The sequence below is a fragment of the Pholcus phalangioides genome, unplaced genomic scaffold (assembly GCF_987345545.1).
Source record: "Pholcus phalangioides strain wild (caught in Gottingen) unplaced genomic scaffold, Ppha-v1.0 ptg000015l_1, whole genome shotgun sequence".
Taxonomy (NCBI): domain Eukaryota; kingdom Metazoa; phylum Arthropoda; class Arachnida; order Araneae; family Pholcidae; genus Pholcus; species Pholcus phalangioides.
Window position 1 is genome coordinate 83,429,147 of NW_028301608.1, and position 25,616 is coordinate 83,454,762.

General features: G+C 35.1%; 1 protein-coding gene across 1 annotated transcript; it reads left to right on the forward strand.

Annotated features, from left to right (window-relative positions):
* Window positions 1-3,442: 3,442 nt before the first annotated feature.
* Window positions 3,443-25,615, forward strand: Ucp4A (Uncoupling protein 4A). The gene is made up of 10 exons (XM_089244589.1): window positions 3,443-3,641; window positions 8,536-8,673; window positions 12,505-12,567; window positions 13,350-13,434; window positions 14,398-14,520; window positions 15,880-15,992; window positions 18,107-18,191; window positions 18,480-18,572; window positions 22,995-23,097; window positions 25,480-25,615. Exons 1-10 carry the CDS (start codon window positions 3,536-3,538, stop codon window positions 25,549-25,551), a joined length of 981 nt encoding a protein of 326 aa, XP_089100715.1. The 5' UTR covers window positions 3,443-3,535; the 3' UTR covers window positions 25,552-25,615.
* The last annotated feature ends 1 nt before the right edge of the window (window position 25,616 follows it).

Consider the following 25,616-nt stretch of genomic DNA (forward strand, 5'->3'; position numbering starts at 1 on the left):
ACAAAAACGATGGTGTATGTATGATACCATTCATAAAAACTACAATTTTTGCTCCCTGGAGCAATTGTAAAAAATATCTCCTTTACAAAAACTTACTATTACATGGTTGGTATGATGGTTAATACATTGTATGTCTCCCATGCGATGAAATACAGTCCGTACAACGCCTAGGCATGCTGAGTATCAAATTATCGATCTGATCTTGGGGATGATCACTCACTCCACTCAGCAAGCAATGCTCTCCGAAGTTCCGGTACACATGTAGGACGTGGTTGACGGGCTGCAACTCGTCGGCTAAGCATGTCCCACACATGCTGTATCGGATTCAAGTCAGGTGAGAATGCTGGCCATTCTATACGGGTTATATCCTCAGATTCAAGGCATTCGTTAACGATGTCTGCTCGGTGAGGACAGGCGTTGTCATCCATAAACACAAATTCTGCACCCATGGCACCCCTGAACAAACGTATTTGTTGTTCCAGAATGATGTCCCGATAAATTTGGGCTTTCATGGTTCCGGTTTGAACATGCAGATCTGTTCTGGAACCCAGTATAATTCCACCCCAAACGAGCAATGCTGCACCACCGTAACGGTGTCGTTCAATGATGTTGTCTTGGTGGTAACGGGTACCTGGCGTTCTCCATATGAAAGTCCAACGTGAATCAGACTGCAAGCTAAACCTGGACTCGTCGGAAAACGTCACACAAGCCCACTGTGACGATGTCCACATTGCATGTTCTCTACTCCAGGCTAATCGCTGCCGACAGTGAGTTGCCGTGAGCAGAACACATCTGACAGGCCTGCGAGCATATAAACCAATATCTCCCAAACGTCTGTACACGGTTTGCCTTGAAACTGTGGTACCCGTGGCCAAGGCCCCCACAAGGGGTGGGCTGACAAGGCTCCAGCCCTGGGGCCCGGGAGGATTTTAATCATTTTTTTGGTTTTTCACGCTATAAATTCATCATAAAGGGGGCCCGTAAAAGATCCCAGCCTAGGGGCCCTGCTTCAGGATGTGGGGGCCATGCCCGTGGCTGCAGATAGCTGACGAGACAGGTCGGATGCTGTGCTCCGTCTGCTTCTTTTGGCAGTTACTGCCAAATACCAGTCTTCATTCGGCGTTGTAACTCGGGGGCGACCTGTACTATAACGTCTACTGACATTTCCGTTATCTTGGAATCATTGCCAAAGCCTAGAGATGACACTTTGGGCAATTCCAAGTTCCTCGGATACTTCCATCTGAGTACGCCCACATTCCAGACGGCCGATAATTCTACCATGTAAAAAATCATCCACATTTATCCTATGTGTCATAACTATTCGCTTATAGCACTGAGTGCCTTACAGGACCTTTGTGAACAATTTTTCTTCTTTGCCACCATTCCTTATATACCCTGATCTTACACTCTCGTAATTGTGACGTACTATCGGCATCATCTGGTGGCTTCCTGATATTTGCATATCATTCTTACAGATGTGTGTGATAATTCCACAGGTGAAATTTTTACTTTAGATTTCGATGTGATTCTGAATTACTCTTAATTTATGGACATGAGTGTGTGTGTGTGTGTGTGTGTGTGTATATATATATATATATATGTTTTTATGACTGAAAGACATGGATTTTGTTCACTGTTACAAGATTTAAAATATTAAAATAGCAATATTAAAATATTGCTATAAAAACATCAAAAAACAAAAATTCCTAATTTTTTTAAATTAAAATAATCAAACTAACGTCCTTCTCACGTGTAAAAAAAAAATCAATTTTAAAATATTCAGGTCAAATTTTTTCCAGTCATCTCAGGATTATTTGCTAATTATTTCTATAAATGTGCAGAAAAGTTTATTTTTCACAAATATGCAACTATTTTAAATCAATTTTTTTATTTCGAACAAATAATGCATCAATATTCATAAATTGGCATTTTGATTTATGTTTTTATTTTATATTTTTCCCTGTAAAGTGCAGAAATACTTCAGTGACAAAGTGGGCATGATTGTTCGAAGTCAATTTAATATTCTATATGAATAGAAAGTCTTGTTTTAATATATATCTTATAAAGATTAATAAGTGTTTTATATATATATATATCTAGAGATTTGACTGCGAAGACATCTATGTCAATGCAAAAATTTAAAGGTTCAAAATCATAGTTTGGTTCAGTAAAAAAATTTTTGGAATTTGATTAAAGTTGGTTGCATATAAAGACTGGATTACACTATTAAAGCTTCGGGGGGTCACTTGTAAACAAGCTTCACTTGTCCTACTTTCTAGTTTTTGTCCTACTTTACCAAATCCTATCAACAAAATTAACTGTTAATTTTAATTGAGGGAATCGTCACAATATATTGCCAAATAACATGTAGTAGATTGCAGTTAATGGTTCTGCCAAAGCAGAAATTGTATTATTTTTAAGGTTATTTGTGTATGACCATTTGGTTTATTAATTTTTCATTTGCTTCGTTTGAGGGTTCAACAAGTTGAGTAGTCATTAAAAACTTCTGTGTGGATGGTAAAAATAATTTTGTAGTCACTACTTCATGGTCTTGGACTTTAAACTAGCAGTCATTCAAAATTATGGTGCACATTTTGTGTATAAGTGAAACAACAGTTTGCATAACAAAGCAATTGAATACAAAGGTCTATTCTAGGTTTGGTGTTTCTGATGCTACCTAATAGCATTGTCTTCTGTATTTTTTGGGCATGCAGAGGCATAAACAAAATTTAGTGCAGGAACATACAATCCTCGATCCCCACTCTTGTCTAACCCAATTTTCCTAACTTCCAAATTGTGTGAATTGCCCATCATACTAAAGGGGGAAGTTTACGATTCTGGTTCTGGGGTGGGGAAGGTAATAAATTTTTGTCCGACACAAACGTCCAAACCAACCCCTTACCCACCTGTATTTTCTTACACGGCCGAATCTCTATTGACATCCCACTACCACTACAACCCATATGCTTCTCGAAACTTCGTCACTCTACAAAACCGGTTTTGAGGGGAAAAGAAAGCGTTCCACTTTCCGTGACGAATTTTTTTATCTCACAAAATTTCACTCTTATCTCGCTAAATAAGTTTCACTTCAAAAAAAATTGTCACGTGACCACAGACTTCTCAAATATCCTTCCCTCTGGATTTAATTCATTTTCGTAAATCGAATCACTTTTTGTTGTTCATAAACTGAGGGTTGAATGTATATTTAAAAAATATTACTCGAAATTTGAAGGACTATTTTCACTCTTCAAAAAAATTTGGAGGAATAAAATTTTGAATTTTGATGCATGGATCTCGTATCTAGATAAAATCTAAAATTACACGGAAAAATGTGGGCCATATCATGGAGGAAAGACTAACCATCGGGCCATATGGCATGCAAGAATTACAGGTCGGAATCCGAGTTCTATTACGTCATCAAAGTTTTTCGTCCTGTGAGCAACAGATATCAGCTGTTGATACGGCTGGAAAACAACAACAACGACGACGACGTAAACGTAAACAACAGCAGACGGACGGACAGTCGGTCGTTGTGATGGCGAGCGAGTCGAAGCCAGCTGTTGCTGCTGCTGTGGGAAACAGAGAAACTTTCCTCTTCAAATACTTGTTGTCATCAACTGCAGCCGCTGTCGCCGAAACTGGTAACTATTCCTTTCGTCTAACGATAATTATGATTAATATTAATTAGTACGTTTGTTCGATCATATCCAATGGAAGGACGAATCCCTAAAAAATAGAGTATGAGATTATAAATACACTTTTTGATATGCACTGGTTCCTAAAATAAACACTAGCACTCATTGGCGTACGTAAGGGGAACCCCCCCCCTCCTCCCCCTTGAGCCAAGATCATAGTGTTATCTTGCAATAAAAAATGTAACCAGAAGGGAAAAATCTGAAACCCCCCCCTCGAGAAAATTCTGCGTACACTTATGTTAGCGTACACCATACCGTTTGTACAGTCGGCGCTCGTTACAATGATCCCCTATCGCTTCGTCCAAGGCCGTAGCTGGGGGGGGGGGCTCTCGAATTATGAGGAAACGACCGAAAAAAATAGGAAAAGTTGTCCAAATGTATGTTCTATCAATTTGGTCCCCCCTCCGAATGAAATTTCTGGCTACGGGAATGGCTTCGTCTAAAACGGGCATTATATAGTTGAACCTTGATTGTCCGGGGTACAAATTAACCATTACCGATCAAACCAAGATTTGAATTGGTTTTCCTAATTTTTTTTAATTGTTATTTTCCCCTTCTAAATCAGGGCCGCCACTAGATGCTTGGTCAGCCGAGGCAAGCATACATTTGGGCGCCCTCTGGTAATTTTGAAGGAGAGGTGAAATTCGAACCCCTTCTGGTCTGGCACCCGGACACCAGACCCGCCTTCTTCGCTGGGAGTCTGTCATTCATAATGTTTCAAGTCATCTTTAGAGCCATCTGTTCAGTGCACAGCCGAATTTGAAACTAACAATAAACTCTCTTTCTTATATGTGTTAGTTACTAAACAGAAATCAGTTTCAAACCCCGGTCTATCGTAAGCCTTTCATGTTGTCATTACCATCTCATTTCAGATCTTGTCATCCCATGCAACAGAAACTTTCAGTGTTTCGTACTTATGTAGCGAGAGCATTTAACATCTGTTCAGATCGGAACACATTAGACCAGAAACTTCAAACCATCAGAGCAATTGTGAAGGACTGGGTTTAACACAAAGATCATTGACACAATAAGTAGAAAATTCTTGAAACCGTCACAAGGAACCACTTCAGAAAATATTATAGTGAGGCCACTCAAAAAAGTGTAGTCATACCCTGTGATCTAATACTCTCGCTGAAGATCAAACAGATGCATAAAAAAGTTTAATCTAACACCCCTAGATGCGCCCTCTAAAAACTTTGGTTTCATGTCCCTTAAAGATGCTACACTACAGAATAAACAATGGGGCATTCATTACATTCCATGTGGTGATTGCCGTCTTGGTTATATAGGACAGACAAGGAGACCCATAAAAGCAAGGTTAAATAAACACGTTCGCTGTGTTAAGAATCAGGAATGTGAAAAATAGACCATTACCGCTCGCTTTTGGCAAAAGGGCCATAGATTTAAATTTCAAGAAGCAAGAGTTTTTCACAAAGTCTGCAGTTGACTTAGATTTCTACGAAGACACATATATTTGGGCCTTCAAAAATATACTAGTAAATGATAATAAATCTACATCCCCGATCACAACACCATGGCTTGAATTCATTTTGAGCAGGAATTCTAAGAAAATTTGAATAGATCAATCGGGTAGCACTATTTCGCAAGCATCCAATCAGGACGCTGCATTAATATCTCACACAGGCTCACAGCTTCATTCTCACTACGATGTTTGTAGTGAACACATGTACTTTTTCTGCTGAGCAACCGAGAATTAAGATTTGGTATTCAACCAAAGTGGGAAACTCGGTCAGCGTGACTAGTGGCTAAATATTTTTTCTCTGCAGATGACACCCATTCTTGTTGAAATGCATTAGGATTTTTGTATTTTCATGTATTTGCCTTATTCGTTGGTGTCTTAATATTCTTGGGCAAAATTGATCAACTCTTCCATAAAATTCACTAAATAAATTTCCCAGTATGTTTTCTGGATGTGCCCATGTCCATTGAAACAACATTAAAATTAAAAAATTTAAAACAAAAGAATTAAATTTTTTCTTCCTTGAAAATATCTGTTTTAAAAAAATTAAATTTATGGCATAAATGCTGAAATTTGTAAATTAAATTTAGAATCTCACACCTTCAGGGAGAAAAAAAATCAAGTGCTTTAATATACAATTTTTTTTCTTGTTTCTTATTAATAAAACTGATGCTCCCAATTGGAAACATTGGCCATTAAGAGGTTAACCGTACTACAAAAATTTTAGCTTCATGTTTGACTCTTCCCTATCAACATACATTTTGGTGGTTTTTCTTCAATAGTTACGTACGGTTTTGTGAAGGTGGTAATGAAAACAAACATTTCCATTTTTTTAGAACTACTGAATTTTTTCATTCTTTTACAGAACCAACTCCCATTCTCAGAGGTGAAGCCCCGTTTCAACACGTTCAAACGGCAGCCTCTTATAGGCACACGTAAGAAACAAACATTGCCCTGGAGCAATGGACATTTGAAGATTTAAAACCCATTTACACACATTAAGTGATTAAGTAGTTGACTATATGCTAAGTTGTCAAGTAACTTTAAAATGTATGCTCACATTAAAGCCTGTTTAAACAGGTTTAGTTTGTGATTTAGTGGTTAAGTAGAATAAAGAGTCTGATGTATTTTTTTGATTAAATAAGCAGGATGCACATGTGCCAGTGGGCGTGGTCCCATATTATCCAATGAGCATTTACTAAATCACTTAAACGTGTGAACACTTTTTTGAGCGCTTAACAACTAAAATTTAGTTAAATACTAAATCACGTAACGAGTGTAAACAGGCTTTTAGGCCGGCCATTTACTGTGAGCTACCATGAGCAAAACAAGTCGTGTGTATGTATAGGACTACTATAACGTTACTGCACTTACTATCGACTTGTTTTTGCTCGTGGTAGCTTCCAGTGGACGACCAGCCTTACAACCAATTACAGGTGATGCCAGGGAAAAACGAGGTGTTAGTCGAAATGTATTGCTTTTTTTTATAACTGAAAGACAAGGATGGTGTAACTTCAACTGCATGACCACATGATTCCTCAGCTGAACCAGCGTTATAACCTATTTGTGTCATTCTCATTGTACATTTTAGAACTGTGCAGAATGGCTGATACTGACAAGAAAATGATAACCATGATTTTATCCATGATTGCTTTCTCTCACCATTAGCCCAGATAATTGAGGTTCTATTGAATAATGTGGTCATTATCTGGGCCGCAACTAAGGGGGAGCAAGCGGGTCTTGTGCCCCGGGCGCTGGACCACAGGGGGCGCAAATTTTATTCTCAAACCTCTCCTTAAACATTACAAGAGGGCGCCAAAATGCACACTTGCCCTGGTTGACCAAACATCTAGTTGTGGCCCTGGCCATTATATCAAAAGCAAAGCATAAGATAGGCATTATAGGGAAAAATTAGGCACTTTTTCTATCAGTCATTTCAATAGGATATCAGTTGCTATTGCATGGGATCACAACGAGCATCAATTGTATCTTAACAATTTTCATGAATAATTAGTTTATCTATATGTACCAGAATTTAATTAACACTAGAAGGATCAAGCCTGTCATTTTTTGACCATTTTCGATCTTCCCTTTTCATAATAAACCAGATTGTTTAGAATGGTGAAATTTCATGACTGTTTTTTAAATATAAGAAGCATTATATTGTCCAACTATAAGTTTTAAAATTAAATCAGCCAAAATATATTTTTAGTTTTACCTAAAAAGACCATGACCAGTCAGTTGGACGGGTAATGTTTTGACATTTTCATTTCATGTGTTACGGTAAATGTCATAAATTAGTTAAAACAGATTATCACATTTACCGTAATACACACAGCAACTATTGAGTTGAATTGTGACACCAAATTTCCTCTAATATAGATGCTATAGCTTCGGCTATTCAAAGACATCTTTACTGACTGACTAATGATGAAATAAGAATACTAATTTAGTCAAATATGTAGTAATGTGAATCACGGAATCATATCTGAAATCTATGTAGAAATGTGACCACTTGATGATTGTTATCCTTTACTGATACTTGCTGAAAAACTACAGTAGAGTAATACTACCTTGGTAGGATTACAATAAACGGTCAAAAAGAAATTTCACACAATAAAATTCAACAAAACCCCCTTTTATATAAAACATGTTTGATGGCAAATAAAGACATTCTGTGTTTTCCATGGTGGCAAAAAGGAAAATATTCTTTTACCAAGTTCAGTGCATTGGAATATTGGAAAATATATTTTCAAAGCGAGAAAATATTTCTGAAACAGTTGAGTTTTGCAAATGAAACAAAGTATGCTGTTGATCGGATTTCTCGGAAATCAAGTAATGTGAGTAGGCCTATCGTTCATTTAACAGTGCACATTTTTTTTCACAACATTTTAGTGATTCATAATACACATTAGACAGATCCATTTCAATTCCTCACAGTTTCTGAATGAAAATCAAGGATCAGCTTAAAAGAAAGAAAAATCCTGTTTTAAAACAACAGGGAGAAAAAAAAATTCACGCTTTAATATTTTGAAACCAGTTATGTGGGAAAGAAAAACAGTTGTCTTGTTTCCATACGACCTGTTTAACCAAACAGAACATGTGATCGTCATATTTATAACCAGGATTTCTTTTCGGATATAGTTATCAATCTGGTATTGTTATCAGAAACCCTGAATGTTAAGCACATTAAGTGTGGCACAATATGTATTGGAAATGATTTTTCAGAGAAATTATGATAATTCTTTATTCCTTTTCCATGAATATTTCACTCATTTTTTCTGTGCATAAATCGGTAATGAAAACTCAGTTATTCATTGGCTAAATTGGCTACGTTTGATGATATACTTCTCATCGCAGCTACCTATCCTCTTGATATCACGAAGACACGTCTCCAGATTCAGGGAGAAAATGCTCTCAACAAGCCTAATAATAGCTATTCCAGGCTCAACACCAAAGCAAAAGGAAGAGGAATGATTCATACAGCAGCTGGAATAGGTATACATATTTATTATGCTCTTTTATTGTAACTAAGGCGCATGTAAAAGAAAGCGGACTCATCTTCCATCTTTGTGCAAAGAACAGGTTTGTCGCTCCAAGTTCTGTTTTATGAACTGATTTTAGGTAGTTCTTACTTTATTTTTGCTACCACAAATCTTGATTTATTAAAAAAAATTTGAATATTAAGCAATTCAGGGTGGTTTGGTTTAAACCTTGGTTAAACCAAGTGTTTTTTTTCTTCAAAAAATCAAATAAAAGTGGCCTAAATACAATTTTTTTCCATGAAAAATATCATATTTGTTCATTATTAGCCAAAATTTTTCATTCTCACCATATTTTATATTCTTGGGATAGTATATTATCTGATAGTATATAATATAATATAGTAAATAGTATATATAAATGGTATAAGATGATGTAAGTGGTTTTTTTCAAGAAGTCTTATAAAAGTGGCCTGAATGTATATATATTTATATATACACTGCTGGCCACCCAAATTGCAACACCAAGAAAGACAAGAGATATCGCAACAATATTTATTTCGTAGATAACATGTTGACCAAGCATCAAATGATTAAATTTATAGACTTCTGTGAAGTGTGGTTCCTGCCAAAATCAGTAGCCAGAGTAGCCGCCATTGTTGGAGATCACCGCTGCCACATGCCTCGGCATTGATTCAAAGAGACTTTGGATGTGTTCCTGGGGTACAGCAGACCAAGCAGCTTCCACGCGTTGCCAAAGTTGATCTGGTGTGGCAGCTGGGGGATGTAATCTGGGTCAATCGTTGAGCAACCATGAACCACGTGTTTTCTATCGGCGAAAGATCCGGAGAGCGAGCTGGCCAGGGAAGCAATTCAATCTGGCGATTGACGAAGAACCTTTGGACAATGCGTGCCATGTGTGGTCGCGCATTATCCTGTTGAAATATGGCTGTGGGCAAGCCCTGAAGGTAAGGAAGGACAACTGGCTCCAACACCTCGGAGATGTAGCGCTGGCTTTTTAAAGTACCGGCAATGCCTACTAGAGGAGTGCGAGAGTGATATCCAATACCGCCCCATGCCATAATACCCGGTGCAGGACCAGCGTGGCTGTGCATAACGCAGCTGTTCAGCATCCTCTCTCCACGGTGTCTCCAGACTCGAATCCGACCATCGTGGTGTTGCAGACAGAAGCGTGACTCGTCAGTAAAGACAATTACATTCCATTGTGCCGTCCACATCCTTCTTTCATCGCACCATTGGCGGCGGAGACGTCTGTGGTTCTGCGTCAAGGGTAGACGAAGCAATGGACGTCTTGCGGACAGACCACTCTGCTGTAAACGGCGTCGAATGGTACGCGCAGACACTGGATGATGCGGTACAGACTGAATGTGCCGTGCTATGGTTCGTGATGTGGCTGAGCGATCCGTCACTGCCATACGCACAATACGCCTGTCATCACGTGAAGTGGTGCACTGAGGTGGATGCGATCGAACACGTCGGTCCGTCGTACCCTCCTGCATCCAACAATCACATATCCGCATTACAGTTGTTTGGTTTCGCCCAACACGACTACCGATTTCCCCGAAAGATAATCCACAATCTCGGTAGGCCACTATCCTTCCTCTGTCGAACTCGGATACTTGATCAAAAGATGATCGCTGTTTTCTACGAGGCATAATTGATCGTTTTTTTGAAAAACCACAAGAAAAACACAATTGCCGTACTTCAAATCGTCGAAATGTCCAAGCCTTAAATAGCGCTCTGAAGTGGCGCCACAGGCGCGCGTGATGTGCGTCTGCGCTGAAATTCTAATCATTTGCATATCTCACCTCCGCTAATGCATGTTATAAATTTCATATTATTTGCATGCTTCCTTCAGGGTGTTGCATTTACGGTGGCCAGCAGTGTATTTCATGATCCTTATCGAATATCGATTTTTTTCCAAGCATGTCTGGAATTGACCAGACACAAACATTTAAAAAGCTTGTGCTCCCTGATTTTCACGACATGCCAGCTAATGTCGGGGAATACTGTACTTTACATTGCAAGATAATACTGTATCCCCTTTTTGCAAAGAAATGGACAAAATCCATCACTGAGTGTGTATGACCTTGGCCAACATTTATTCTTTGAGGAGAAAGGTATGAAAGATAGATGGTTTAAGGACAAAGCTTTGTTCACTTCTATGGAAAACTCGTGATTAACTAGTGCCGTCACCAGAAAAGGGGAAATCGTAGCAAAGCGCACTGTGCTCACGTGTGTGTACTGGATGGTGTTGGTGATTTCCCCCCCCCCCGCATTTGCTCTTATTTTCTCATATGATGGTTCACTCCCATTTCCCACATGGTTGATTTTGCATCTCATTCTAAATTTCCTTGCACAATTTTACTCAATTTCTCAATAGGAGAACAACCAGGCAAATGAACTTATTATTTTGCTGCTGCTGCATGTAATATGTTTAGGCCATTTACATAAGCACAATTGTGCTTATTTTCATAAGCACAATTGCATTAGATGCTGTATTATGTATTTAAACTTTGTTTTTGTACAGCCAGATAAATTTTGAAAGGATGATGTCACTCTCTGCTATCCCTACGAAGGTTTTTAACAACTGACTGTTGCGAAGATGAATTTTTGAAAAGAGAGAAAATTCAACTGCCTTTGCAGGGAATCAAACCCACATCCTTTCACTTGTTTGTTACCTTTGTAGTCTAGTGTCTAGGGTGTTCATCTGAAAATGATGTATATAATAATGTTAAAACTGTGAGTTAATTGTTTTCTCATCCAAGTTCATAGACCCTCCCCCTTCCCCCCAAAACCTCTTCAAGGAACCACTGGTTTACAGTTTGTCATGTGGCTGATGCGAATCACCACTGCAAAGTTAACCACTAAATAAAAGGTATAAATTATGATGATGGATTGTGCAGTTTAGTCTCTTAAGAGAACTAAACAGTGAAGATGAACATGCATCACCAACGAATTCGAAAATGTGTGCTTTGAAAATTCAAATTGGATAATTCAGTGGAAAATAACTTGAAATATGGTTAAATAGTGTTTTTAATGATATTTCTACCAGAGCATAGTTTTTTACCATGTTAAAAGGTGTGAGACCCCTTAATTTGTAAGTGTATCTTTAATTTGGAATAAAAATCACTCCTATGCATAATTTTTTTTCTTTTATGGAGACATGAAAAAAATAAATAAACGCCCTCTTAATCCTTTCTGGTGCTGTCCCTATGAGACCACCTGTTAACATTGTTTTCTGTGGGTTTTGGAAAAATGTCTGCCCTTCAAAGTGTTAATTGTTGGTTTTGATTTTTTTTCTTGAGATTTTCCACCATCTTAGCCTTTTCCATCTTTCAGAAGAGACAAACTTTTAGGGCGAATGGTTATACCTTTTTCCTGTTTTTTTGTTTTTTTTGTTTCCACTTTGCCATGGCTTAAACTAAACTTTTTTAATTGAGGAACTGAAGATGGAGAAGATGAGGGGTTATAGTGCCCAGTGCTTGCCACCATGATCAACAGGAACAAAAAAAAACAAAAAAACAATAGAGTGCATTACTAAAATATTGCAAAATTGTATACTTTTCCTTTATTTAATTGTTAAGCTCTGTTACCACTGTTGCCATTGATAGTTGGTGTGAAGGACTGTTGACCTCTCATTTTTTTTGTCATGGCTTCTCTATGTGCAAGATGGTTAACTTGTTACCCTTAACAAGTTACATTTTTTTAAAATCAGACATTTTTTTTCAACTTCACCACCAGTTGGTGATTTTATGTATTTCAATTCTAATTGATTTTTTTTTTTTTTTGAACTACACACATTTATTGTCTTAATGCATTTCAGTTCAAGAAGAAGGTCTTCTGAAGCTATGGCAAGGGGTAACGCCAGCAATATACAGGCATCTAGGTATGTGCTTGCAGAATGAATTTTTTTCTCTCCCTTCAAAATTTTTCATTCATTGTTGATCCTCTTATTGAGAATGCTATGCTTATAAATTTATTTTGTGTATAAAACTTTTCTAAAGTAACTGTATTCTCAGTTGAACCACCAATCAGTCATCTTAACCTTGCCAGTTCTGGCCTTACCTGTAGGAGATGCTAGACAGCAGTTTTAAAAAATTCCACCTCGCTAAATGAAATGCTCACATAGACCTCAAAATTAGTACTAGATCTTATGAACACTTGGTAGCAAATTATTCATATGCATATTATGACCAAAACTAATGTTAGACAGCTTCACAGTTAGAAATAATCTTAAAACTATGAAACTTAGAGTTTCCGTTGGGACTAAGGAGGTTGAGAAGTGTTAAAAAATTTAGAGAAATTTCCTGTTATCCACACGAGAACGCTCTATTATTACGGTGAAATGTCAATATAATGGTACTTTGCAGGAAAAAATATTGATGAGAGGCAGCTGTTTAATATTAGGCTATAGGCATTTCCGAACAAGCCTTGAAAAATTATCGTAGAAGGATTTATCATTGTAGTGAGGTTTCACTGTATTTGAGTTAATAGTTCTCAAAAGTATGAGCCAAACTTAACTTACCAAGTTTCTGTGCAAAATGAAACAGAATTGTTTACAGAATGTTCTGTGCAGAATACTCGTTACTGATTTAATCAGTAATGAGTATCTTTGATTCTTTATAATAAAATGATTCATGTCAAATAGACTTCATTTTCTTTTGGTAGTGTACAGTGGATGTCGAATGACTTTTTACGAGGCTTTCAGGGAAAAATTTCTGTTAAATAAAGCTAATAAAAGACCAGCACTTTGGTGAGATATCACTACTTTTTTTTTTCATTTATATATAGAGCATTACAGTAGAACCTTCATTAACTGAAAGGAATGAATCCTATGTCACATCAATTAATAGAGATGATGGACCATTGTCTGAATGGATGAGTCTTTGGCTCTTAAATATTTTGAGGAACGTGCTTCCTCTGAAGGATGCCCGTGTGACATGGTGTCTCTTAATTAAATATTATTTTTGGGAAACTTTTGCCCATTAAGTATTTTTATGATGCATAGCACAAAATATTCATGGAACCGCTTTTCAAAAATGGTACAATTCATCCATGCCAATTTCTTGTAAGTTAAAGTAAGTAGAATTGACATAGATATTACATGTTTCAAATCACTCGATTACATTAATGTTCTAATGAAAAGCATGGTTAAAGTTTGTCACCTCTTACTGACATTTCTACAACCCAAATTAATATTGCTGGTCTTTCCACATGCCTCGGTTTACAGAAGTATCAATTGATAGTGATTGTTAATCAAGGTTCTACACTGTACATGACACTGAGTTTCAATTCCTGTAAATATTATGCATGAATAAACCATGTTCAGATTTACACATACTTGCTAAAAAAAATATGAATCATTTTTATATAGCACAGTGTGGTAAATCATGCTTTCTCTCCAATCATGTTTATTTCTATGCTAGATAATGAAAATCACTCCCCCCCCCCCCGCAGCAACATTTGACGAGCATAAGTAAATAGTTTTATTGACATGCACACATCAGAATGGTACAAATTCAATATTTTACATACACAAAAGGTGAAAATTGTAAAAATATTAGAATGCAGTCAAAATGGTATGTGTATAAATACTACTAATATCAAGTTGACCACACCTGCAAGTAATATTTTGCAATAAATGCATATAATAACAGTTGTTAGAATTGGAATGAAGCCACTTTTTAAGTTTTTGAGAATTTTGCATCTCTCTTAGGATGTGTGTTCTCTGTGGCAGTACATCTGGTGCCCTTGGTCAGTTCTTAGCGAGTCCGACAGATCTAGTAAAAGTGCAAATGCAAATGGAAGGTAGAAGACGACTAGAAGGCCATCCCCCAAGGTAATAAGTGAATTCAAATATAATATACTCATATATTGTGCTATTTGGTGTATTGCATATTTATTTGAATTACTTTTGTGCTTGTAACAGTGAAATTAATGTTTTAGATTTTAGAAATGAATATGAAAAATAATTCCAAAATTAATTGAAAATTAATAACTGAAATAATTCTAAACTAATGAAAATTAATAACTGAAATAATTCTAAACTAATGAAAATTAATAACTGAAATAATTCTAAACTAATGAAAATTAATAACTGAAATAATTCTAAACTAATGAAAATTAATAACTGAAATAATTCTAAACTAATGAAAATTAATAACTGAAATAATTCTAAACTAATGAAAATCATTTCCATAATTAATAAAAAAAATTATTCCAGATTTAATAAAAGTCCAGAATTTATGAAACTGGTAGTCTTTGGAAGTAGCGAAAGCTTTTAATAATTTGTCGGTCCTCTTTTTTTTTTGCTTGCGGAGCGTTGACAAGCGTTTTTTAAAATCAGAATTACAGCAGCCACTGCTGAAAAGAATCACGTTTTGTTCATCCATTTAGATCTATATAAATAGTAGATTCTTATAGCCAATGATCTTTTTATGTTAAAGCAGCATTTTGTTTCGCTGATGCCAATTTGATTCTTATAACCAGTGGTATTTATTTTACTGTATTTATAAGAATTTTTAAATTGAAAATAGACTAATAGGTTGAAGTTGATAGTTATGCTGAGTGTTTGCCACGGCAAAAAATGGAAAAGAACCACTGATGCTAAACTATGCGAGATTTTGAAAACAAATTTGAGGCTTAGAATCATTTGAATCAAGGTTTGGACGACGGCTTCCATTTTTAAAGAATAGTTAAACATAATTTTATCGCTGCCCTCCACTGTAAAATTTGACAATTTTATAACAGTTTTATTGTTTCCCTTAAAATTTGCCACCTGGAGCAGTTGCCCTCCCCTCCAGTTCCAGCCCTGTTCTCAAGAATTTCTTTACTTGAATATGACACATGACGTTTGTTAGTACATACAGTATTGTGGAGTAATTTTACCTTTATAATGATAGTTTTTAAACCATGAATAGGAAAAACCTATATTTTTGATTGCAATTTCCTTGGCAACACTTTTCAAAAGTCTTTTTTCCTTTTCAAAAAATTTGGATTCAATCAACTAATATATAATGTACTTGTGTGTAAAATTATACCTCGACCTACATTCTATTGTCAGTCTTTGAGGCATTTATTGTAATAACATTTTAACTAGTAAATATATGTTTATTGTATTATTATTAGCTGTTTTATGATGATTATTTTGTTTGAATGTTCTTTTGTTACCTTTTTCTTTGATTGATTGATTTTGCAGAGTGCGGAGCACTTGGCATGCATTTCGAAAGATTCTTGCAGAGGGTGGGATCAGGGGCCTCTGGAAGGGTTGGGTACCTAATGTCCAGAGAGCTGCGCTGGTCAACATGGGAGGTATGCTCCTCCTTATTATGTAATAATTATACTATTAAAATTCACATAAAGAAAAGGGGTTGATTTTATCTTCATATTAAGTATCATGCATATATCCTTTATTATAAATAATTCTTTTGAGTGAAATTTAAAACAGCTTTAATGGTTAAAAAAACCATGCCTATATGATTTTAATGAACCTTATGAATGTACTCATAGCTGGAAGGATGGTGGAATAAGAGTTTTTTCCTCAGAAAGAGTAGAGAGAGAAACAACTGAGGAGATAATGCATAGAAGAGAACCCATACTGAATCATTTAATTTACATCATGTCTATTCTTTATTCTCACTAGGGCTAATTAGATCAAGATGCATAATTTAAAGCCGAACTTAAACAGCTTTTCTAAACTGGAGGTTGTGTGCTAACCGTTTGATGTTACCGTATATTTAATCAGTTTTTTTGGTTTACTTTCCACATTGTCCATTAAGAGCTAAATTACGTTTTATAAGACCAGATAAAATTAACTTTCATACTTTAAAGTACCACAGCTAACAAATGCCCAGCTTTTGAATTTTTGGCTAACAATTTTTTTTGACATTTTTCTGCCTCAGCTAATGAATATAGATTTGCTAATGAACATTTTAGCTGATGTAGATGCATACACTACAGTTGCGCTGCAAGTTAAATTTTTATGCCAATCAAAATGAAATCCAATGAGTAACTGTCATTCAAATCAGACAAATTTATTCCCGTCTCAGAATTGCTTTCCAGATACACTTCTCTTTCAGAAAGATTTGGAGTCATTTCGTGTAAAATGAATGATTACGCTAAGAAAAATGCATTTGAGAAAAAAATATAAAAGAAGCCTTAGACTTGAATGGTTTCAGTAAATATGGTAAGACTCCTACTACCAAACTGAGCAGTCTGAATATTCTAGGAACTTATCTTTTCCATTTGCATGTATGTGATAAGGCAATGAGCTGATTATATTACGTAGCATTTTCCAATATGGCTCATAAACCCTATTGCACAGCATACATACATAATGTAATATTAAGTTTTTCAGCTTCCTTTAAATTCTCCTTTATCCATTTGTGAAGTTCTTTATCTTAGCCTCATCTGCCAGTATTTGTCTTTTTTACAGTGTTTCTTAGTTTTTTATGAAACTTATCTTGAAATTTTGGATTGCTTCGAGAGCAAACAATTATTTATAGAAACTAATGGAAAATTGTGCTTCGGCTAACAAATGTAACACGTGTATGAAAGAGAAATGAACTGACTATATCACATAACATAGGCTACTTCTCACACATTTTTTTTTTCACTATGGATCATGAACTTGATTGCATAGCTTACATACTGAAAAGATATTCAGTTTTTCATATTCCTTTAAATTTTCCTTCGTGCAATTGTGAAGTTGTTTATCTCAGCTTTCAGTCAGTTTTTATTTTTTTTACAGCGCTTCTTAGTGTTTTATGAAAGTTACTTTGATGTTTTGGTCTGTACCTGGAACGAATTAAAAGATTTTCCACGGAAAATTGCATTTTGACCAACAAAGATTTCAGCTAACAAATGTGATTCCAGAATGAAATACTTTCATTTGCTGAGATATCACTGTATTTGGCAAATTTAACTTGATTTGCATTCATGCATTGATACTTCATTTTCGCATGATCAATTCACTTAGTTTCTATTCATTTTTAATTAATTGAAGAGAAATAAAATTTTGTAGGTGAGAATTTAAGGTGAAATCATAATTATTCAGTTATAACATTTTCATTGATTAATCCTTTTACATTTTTATTTACTAGTAAATTCATGCAATCCAAGTCATTTCAGACCTGAAGTTTTTTGGTCATCATTAATCTTTTAAATTTCATTTGTCTGATATATTTATCATAACTGCAGAGTACCGATTGCCATTATTCCTTCAGCTAGACACACAAATCGTGAAATACACCATAGTACAACATATTGCCATTCTGCACGCAGAAGAAACCTATTCGTGCGCATAAAATAAAAATTTGAGGAGGGTTGCTGATTATACCATCATCATGCCACAATTATTCTTGCATTTTTGATCCAATCAACTTATATATTGATCATATTAAAGCTTGATATATTTTTTCCCTTAGATCTGACAACATATGATACAAGCAAACAGCTCATTCTGAAACATACTGGTCTCAGGGATAATTGCATAACACACATGTTAGCCAGGTATTTATAAAAGAACCAACTTCTAAATTTATATTCCATCGCATTTATTAATTGTTTTCTGATAAAATTTGTCTGCATTTTTTCCCCTGCACTTCCATATTATAGTATTTACCCAATGAATTTGTATAAAAAGTTTAGATTAGTTTAACTGATATTTGACTTGTTTTCATTGAAATATGTCTTAAATTCTGTACAATATGATTTAATTACACACACACACATTTTAATGTGTTTTTTTTTTTTCAAATATGTTTCAGCTTATTCGTTTTTTCTATATTGTCTCTGCAGTAGTTGCTCTGGTTTGATAGCAGCGACTCTTGGTACACCAGCTGATGTGGTTAAGACACGAGTTATGAATCAACCAACAGACAAGAATGGAAGGTGATTGACTCATATAAATACCTATCAAAGAAAAAAAATTCTTCCAATAAAATTAACTTTATTACAAGATATACCGAAGACTGGATGTTGTGAAGATATTTATTATTTGAGATGTTAATTTTTTAAGGAAGGAAAAAAACTCATCTCTGCCTCTACCGGGAGTCGAACCCGGGTCCTTCGACTCCCGGTAGAGGCAGAGATGAGTTTTTTCCTTCCTTAAAAAATTAACATCTCAAATAATAAATATCTTCACAACATCCAGTCTTCGGTATATCTTGTATTAACAAGTGGAGAGCGACGTTCATGTCATATTAACTTTATTAGTGCAAATCGCCGTTTCCTTTAAATACAGAGAAACCTTGAGGTAACTATATTCTGTTGATCAAGAAAAAATGTTGTAGAGGGATTATCGTTATGTCTAGAGGCAACATTATCACATGCCATCAAATTTATGCTGTTGTTGGCATCTTTTCTAAATTAGCATTGTTAGTACTACCAATATATGCACTTTTGAGCACTTACTCACCACAAAAATTTTCAATTGATTAGTTGATAAAATTCAGTTAGATGTGTTGCCCCTGTAAAGAGGTTTGTTGTAATACACTTTGGTGTATCACACAAAAAGTAGCGATATCAAAAACTTCATCAACACTTTCGATGATCAGGTGGTGACAAATACTGATATTAATAGGTATCCTCAGAAGAACTAAAATATGTAACAAGTTCAAACATATACAAAAGAATATTTTGAGAGAATTAAGAAAAATATTGTATCAGTTTGAAAATCTTCTCAAAAAATGCCGTTATAGAACAATTTATTGCAGCAAAGAATATTGCTGTATCGAGAGGATTTTAGCATTAGATTATAGACAATTCCAAACAAGATTTTAAAAAATATTATTGGCAAGGTTTCACTGTATATAATCTGAAATTAGACATGAATATGATATTTGAGTGATATTGAATGATTCTATTTATCTATTTGATAAAGCAATTTTGAAAGTTAGTTTCAACGATTTTACAATAACTACTACTTAACCATACATGCACCTCGTACTCATTCCTGATTTTACAACTTCACAACTAAAGTCTATTCATATACACAACAGTCTCTGTCCATCTGTGTAAAAAAGATCCGTCTTGTCTCTCCAAAACATATTAGGATTAGATTCTGAACTGTGCCTGTTGAGTGTGAATGAATAGGCTAGTAGAGGAAGGAAGAAGAATTATTTGAACTGAAACCAGACCTCTCTGAATGCGACTGGAGATGTGTGTGAATAGATCTTTAATCAAATCTAATCATAGATCTAGTCTGATGATTTAGCTCTATTTGGCATTTTATGAAATTGAATGAATTGAAATATTGCTGATGCATGTTGAATTACTATGATGAAAATATTTCAAGATGTTTAGTCATCATAAATGAGTGAATGAACTCACAAGTGACAAGCATCTTCAAAAGTGTGTGATCTTCAAGTGCTACTAAGTCGAGCATAAAGCCAGTGTTAATGTGATTGGTCTGGCTGAGCTTACATTTCTTTGCTGCGATTGATCAATAACACTCAAAACTATCGGATCAGTCGTTTAGTACCTGGCCTAGACAAGGTGCAATTTTTTCTTACTTCTTAGTGCTGGAATCTAAATACTGTTTAACATTCATCTTATGTCTTTGTTTTTTGTTGAAGCAGTAGTTTGAATCTCAATTGTGCCTTTTTGAATATTTCAGTGGTGATACTGGATAACATACACACATTTTAAGCTATATCCAGATTTTCTTTCTATTATAATAGAAGTTGCTACTAATATTCAGAGAGGTGAGTGATATAACAGATTCAAAAGCTGCTTCAGCAGAAAAAGAAAAAAGCTAATAGCATTTAGATTTCCACTCTAAGAAGCACAATTTTTTTTCTTGGGTGAGGTACTAAAGCCCCGTTCATATGTGCAAGATTGGGGGTCGCTTTGGTGATAATTACCGGCATGACAACTTTTTTTTCCCCTCGTAGGGAAGAAAAAGGTGGGGAGAAGCTGATCAAAAAAAGCCCATCTTTCTTGGGGTGGATTGGAGGTCGACACCGACCTTCTCTCCCATAGTCTTTTGCGCAGCGAAAACTGCTATAAGCTCCTTCATCAACCATCTTGAATCAATCACTTCCATTCAACCTATGTAACCAGTGATGACTTCCGGAAAGAAGAGGTGGGATTACCGGCATAAACTTAACGTCATGTGAACGGTTTGTAGCAAAAATCCCTGTTACCGGGAACTTCCCGGGATGTTTTATTGTACATGTGAACGGGGCTTAAATGACAAATCATATAGTTTGAATGTTATTGACCAATCACAGCAAAGCAGTGTAACCTCAGCCGGACAATTGCATAAATAAAGGTTTTGTCCTTGACTTTGCATCACTTGTGTGATCACTGACTACTTAAGATGCTTATCGCTAGTGAGGGTGAATTGTTGAGTTCAAAACAACCAAACAGCCCGAGATCATCCCATCATAGCACAGAAATAATAACACTGAACAACAATAAAACTGTGTTTGACATGAAAACATACAATTCTCAATGCTTTATGCCAGCTGACAATGAATATCACCATGAAAAAGTTTTATTGGCCCTTTTTTTTCGAGATATTGTCCTGTTAACAGTTGAAAAATGCTTTACGATTATTATTGTACTAGCTATGATACCCGGCGCTGCCCAGGTTTTCTTCAGTGAGGCTGTTTGGATCAAGTGATATCTCCCTCTTTCATTGAGGGACATGCAAACCATGTCTAAGTTAACCAATATGGCGACTTCCTGCATGAATCATGAAATAAAGAAATCTAGATTTTAAGAAACATAGAAATGAATACTTTTTTCTTTTTTTTAAGGGGCGCTAAGTATTTCGATTCCCTCCCCCTTGAAATTCAAGGTATCCATCTGCCTGTTTCTGCTTCCAAAAATGCTTAGTTAAAGCTGTGGAATTTCTTCGATGTACTTTACAGGCCTATAATTAATTTTAAAACAACCTAAACTATATCCAGTTATGCAGTTGAATATTAAAAGACAATACGGAGAACTTAATTTTCATGTTTGAGAAGATATATATAAAAAGTTTAAATCAATGTTATTACATGGATATCCAGCTCAAAAGTAGGCCCGGCTAATTACTTCATATTTAATCTCCTGGGCTTCGTATATATCTCTAAGTGAACTGAATATTTCAGAAATTGAGAATTCAATACAATTTTTAAAATTATTGATGTGACAGAAAACCCCACCAAATTTCAGCATTTCTACAGTAAAATCTGCAATTTTAACACTGATTTCTATTGGGATAATCCTTTGCCTGTTCCTCAAAGTGATGCTGATGATGATTCTGACGTCTATTCAAAAAGCCTGATTACTGAGAGTATTGAAAATGTGGCAAACCATTATAAAGGTATAAAATATTATACATATGCTAACAGGATTAAAGAAGTGGCAAACCATTGTAAAGGCATATGAAAATGCATTGCTAGGGAACCACGATAACCAAAGTAAACGGTCGGAAAGTGATTGTTGATGCCCAAAAACCATTGTTGCCCAACAGTTTTTTTGCCCATTTGGGACATTTTCCCTGCTCTGACAAAATTTTAAAGTAGCCTATCGTTCAAGTCGGGTCCCATTTGGTACATATGCAAAATTTGTTGACGAATCAATCTAAAATTGTAGATTTGTATAGAGAACATCACACACAAAGAAAATCAATTTTATATATATAGATTGTGAAAAAGCAGTAAGCACACCATAGAAAAACATTACCAGGACAAATGGCCAACCTTGATGCTAGTTAGCTACTGTTGGAAAATTTTAAGAAATGCTTTTATGCCCACTACAAGCACAGTGCAGAACAAAGTATATGCGAGACGTTGATAAATGAACTATTGTGTTGTTGTAAATTTTTTTTAAAATGTATTTTGCTATTTCTATATATATTTTTTTTTCTTCTGTTTATTTATTTTTGTTTATATACTTATGTTCTGTTTCAATGTATTGCATTGGGTTATTACCCAATGCAATACATACACAACCAATCCAGCTTTTTTATGGCCAAATTTCTGTTCAGTATACAAAATTACATAATGAGTGACCATTTTGTTGCAGATGCAGAAACTGTCAAAAATTGTTGTTCAGTGTAATGGTTGTAAAAATCTAATATGTTCCAACTTGTTCAAATGTTTGTAATAGACATGAGAAAAAAGGATTTGTGTTAAGACAGAGCAACCATTGTAAATTTGGCTCCATTTCTCCCAAAAACAAAATTTTCTTTCTAAGGTAGCATTTAAAAATCCAGTATCATCAAAGTGCTGTATCAATAATAACTCATATTTATAAAATACCATATGTGTTTCATTTTATCTTTTCAGTTCTTTTTAAATTCATTTTTTTACTTTTCAGAGGCCTATTTTACAAATCGTCAGTGGATTGCTTGATAAAAACAACTCAACAAGAGGGGTTTATGGCCTTATATAAAGGATTTGTGCCAATCTGGACGAGAATGGTAAATGTTATTTTTAATAAAAAAAGTATCTGTCAATATTTAAATTCATGACATTGATATAAAACTCTATTAATCTCATCTTAAAAGATTACAGTGAAACGTTGATATAGTGATACTCTATGGACCAAGAAAAAATAATGTTGTAACAGTGTTATCGTTGTATAGAGAGGTAGCTTTTTTCATCACATGCCACCACATTTATGCAGTTCTTGCAGTCTCTACTGAACTGGCATTGTTAGTACCATGATAAAAAATTTATTTATAATTATTTATTTGCAGCACAAAATTCTAATGGTTTAGTTGGTGAATGTAATTCACACAGTTGATAAATTACATATTTAGTTAAAAACGAAATGCCAGCTTTCACGGCATTTAAGGAATTATGTATAGTTTTCTTGGGTTGTTAGGCCAATTCAATTCCTGCCGTTTCACCCACATCTATGGCAGGTATCTTCTGAGGTTTAAACCTCTTTTGAGGTCTCTTTACAACAAATGATAATGGCGTCATGTTTGCTTGTCACGGAGCCCTACATGTGTTTAAACCTCTGAAGTTGGATGAAATGTCAAACGTTTAATTTCTTAGACTATGGCCTAACAACCCGAAAAACTATACGTAATTCCTTAAATACCATGAAAGCTGGCATTTAGTTTCTAACTAATCAATGTTTATACATTTTATGATGTTCTCTTCTGCTGTGCTACTGATGAGGGTTTCTAAGACTTCCAGTTGCATCTGGTTTTTCAGGTCATGAAACCCTCAAACACTAATTCAGTTAATTGTTTTACCCTGTAAAGTAATTTATATATATACTGTACAAGACTTTCATACACTACACAGAAAGTAGTTTCACAGCAACTTTATTAATACTTTCGGAGGATATATAGTAAATAGATAGATAGTATGGTGCAAAATACTGATGTTCTTAAACACCCTGGAAAGATAAAAAACTAGTGAGAATTTAAAAAATATATTGGTGATTTTGAGTGAAATATAACATATTAAAGTGGTTTTAAAATATCCTAAAAATATTGTTATAGAGGGATTTATTGTAATAAAGGATATTGTTGTATCAAGAGACATTTAACATTAGATTATAGGTGATTCCAAACAAGATTTGAAAAAACATCATTGTAGAGGGATTTATTGATATATCAAGTATCATTTTGCTGTCAAAAAATGACTTAATTAGAAAATAAATGCTGTTTATCATTATTATCGATAGTACTTTGATGGTTACATTCTGAGCAAAACTGGAGTTATTTTGCACCACCTGAGAAATCGTGTAAAGCAACTCTCCCGCCCCCAAAGTATTTTTTTTTACTTCATTTTAGTCTTAATTCTGCTAATTCATTCTTGCGCAGTTGATATTAATAACCAAATTTGTCTTTTGTTTGTGTTGATAATATAATGCAGAATTTCATTCATACTAGTTGTTTCTTTTACATGTTAAATGAGATGAATTGCACACTTGGACCAAAAGAACCCATTTTCGCGTGCTAACACAATAAATTTCAAGTGGGTCGATAGTGCTGCAAATCAACCTGCTCCTATGGGTAACTTTGCACCAATTAAAAAAAAAATCATAAGAATTAAAAAGAAATATGATGGTTTTCTATAGCAACAGACCTGTTCTTATATTGTGTTAGAATATATCAACATTATTTCCAAAATCATTTTACATGTTGTCCCCTCATACCAGAAACCTGAATGTACAAATTTCCAAAACATGGGAAATAACACCTGAATGTTTACTCTACCTATGGTATTCTACGAGTGCCATTTCCCTAAAACGCTTTGTAACATCATAGCTGCCAACTTTGGAGAATGAGGAAGGTTTTCACCCGGATACGAAATCCATTCAAAATTGAATATAGGCAAGTCATCAATCATCGCCAGCCAGTAGTTAAAATTACCTGTCCTATTCTCAAATCATGTGGTATATGTGGTCAAAGTAGATACAAATCCCGAAAATGAAATATTTTTGTGATTTGATGTTATGGCGGCAATTTACATTACTCTTGTGATGCCATTTTCATCATTAAAATTTTTTTTTTTCTTGGTAAATTGTTTGGGAATAATTTAATTTCCCCAAAAGTAGGAATTTTTTTACAATCATGGCCAAAATTCGAGAGACCGGAAGATAGCTGCAAACTTTCCTGGATTTTTATTCTATGTAACATGCGTTTCAATAGGGGTTAAACATTCATGTTTTTGGCAAAACTTAGCTGCTTGGAACCCTTATTTTGCTATCTGATACCCAAAAAGTGAAAATTTGCAGATTCATGGTTCTAGCAGGGGGGGGGGGGGGTTGATTTGCAATTCGTAACTCTAAAAAATTGTGCAAAGTAACCCTGCATTACAGTATATATTTTATTTCGCAGGCTCCCTGGTCAATAACATTCTGGGTTACGTATGAAGAACTGCGAAGAGTTACTGGTGTGTCATCATTCTGACAGTCAAAGATAAATGTATATATTGTTTTCATATTGCTTAGAATATCCGAATGAATGAAACTGTT

Coding starts and splice junctions, on each gene's coding strand:
- Ucp4A (XM_089244589.1), top strand. CDS start 3,536: ATGGCGAGCGAGTCGAAGCCAGCTGTTGCTGCTGCTGTGGGAAACAGA. Junction 3,642..8,535: donor AGCCGCTGTCGCCGAAACTG/GTAACTATTCCT, acceptor TTCTCATCGCAG/CTACCTATCCTCTTGATATC. Junction 23,098..25,479: donor TGCCAATCTGGACGAGAATG/GTAAATGTTATT, acceptor TTTATTTCGCAG/GCTCCCTGGTCAATAACATT.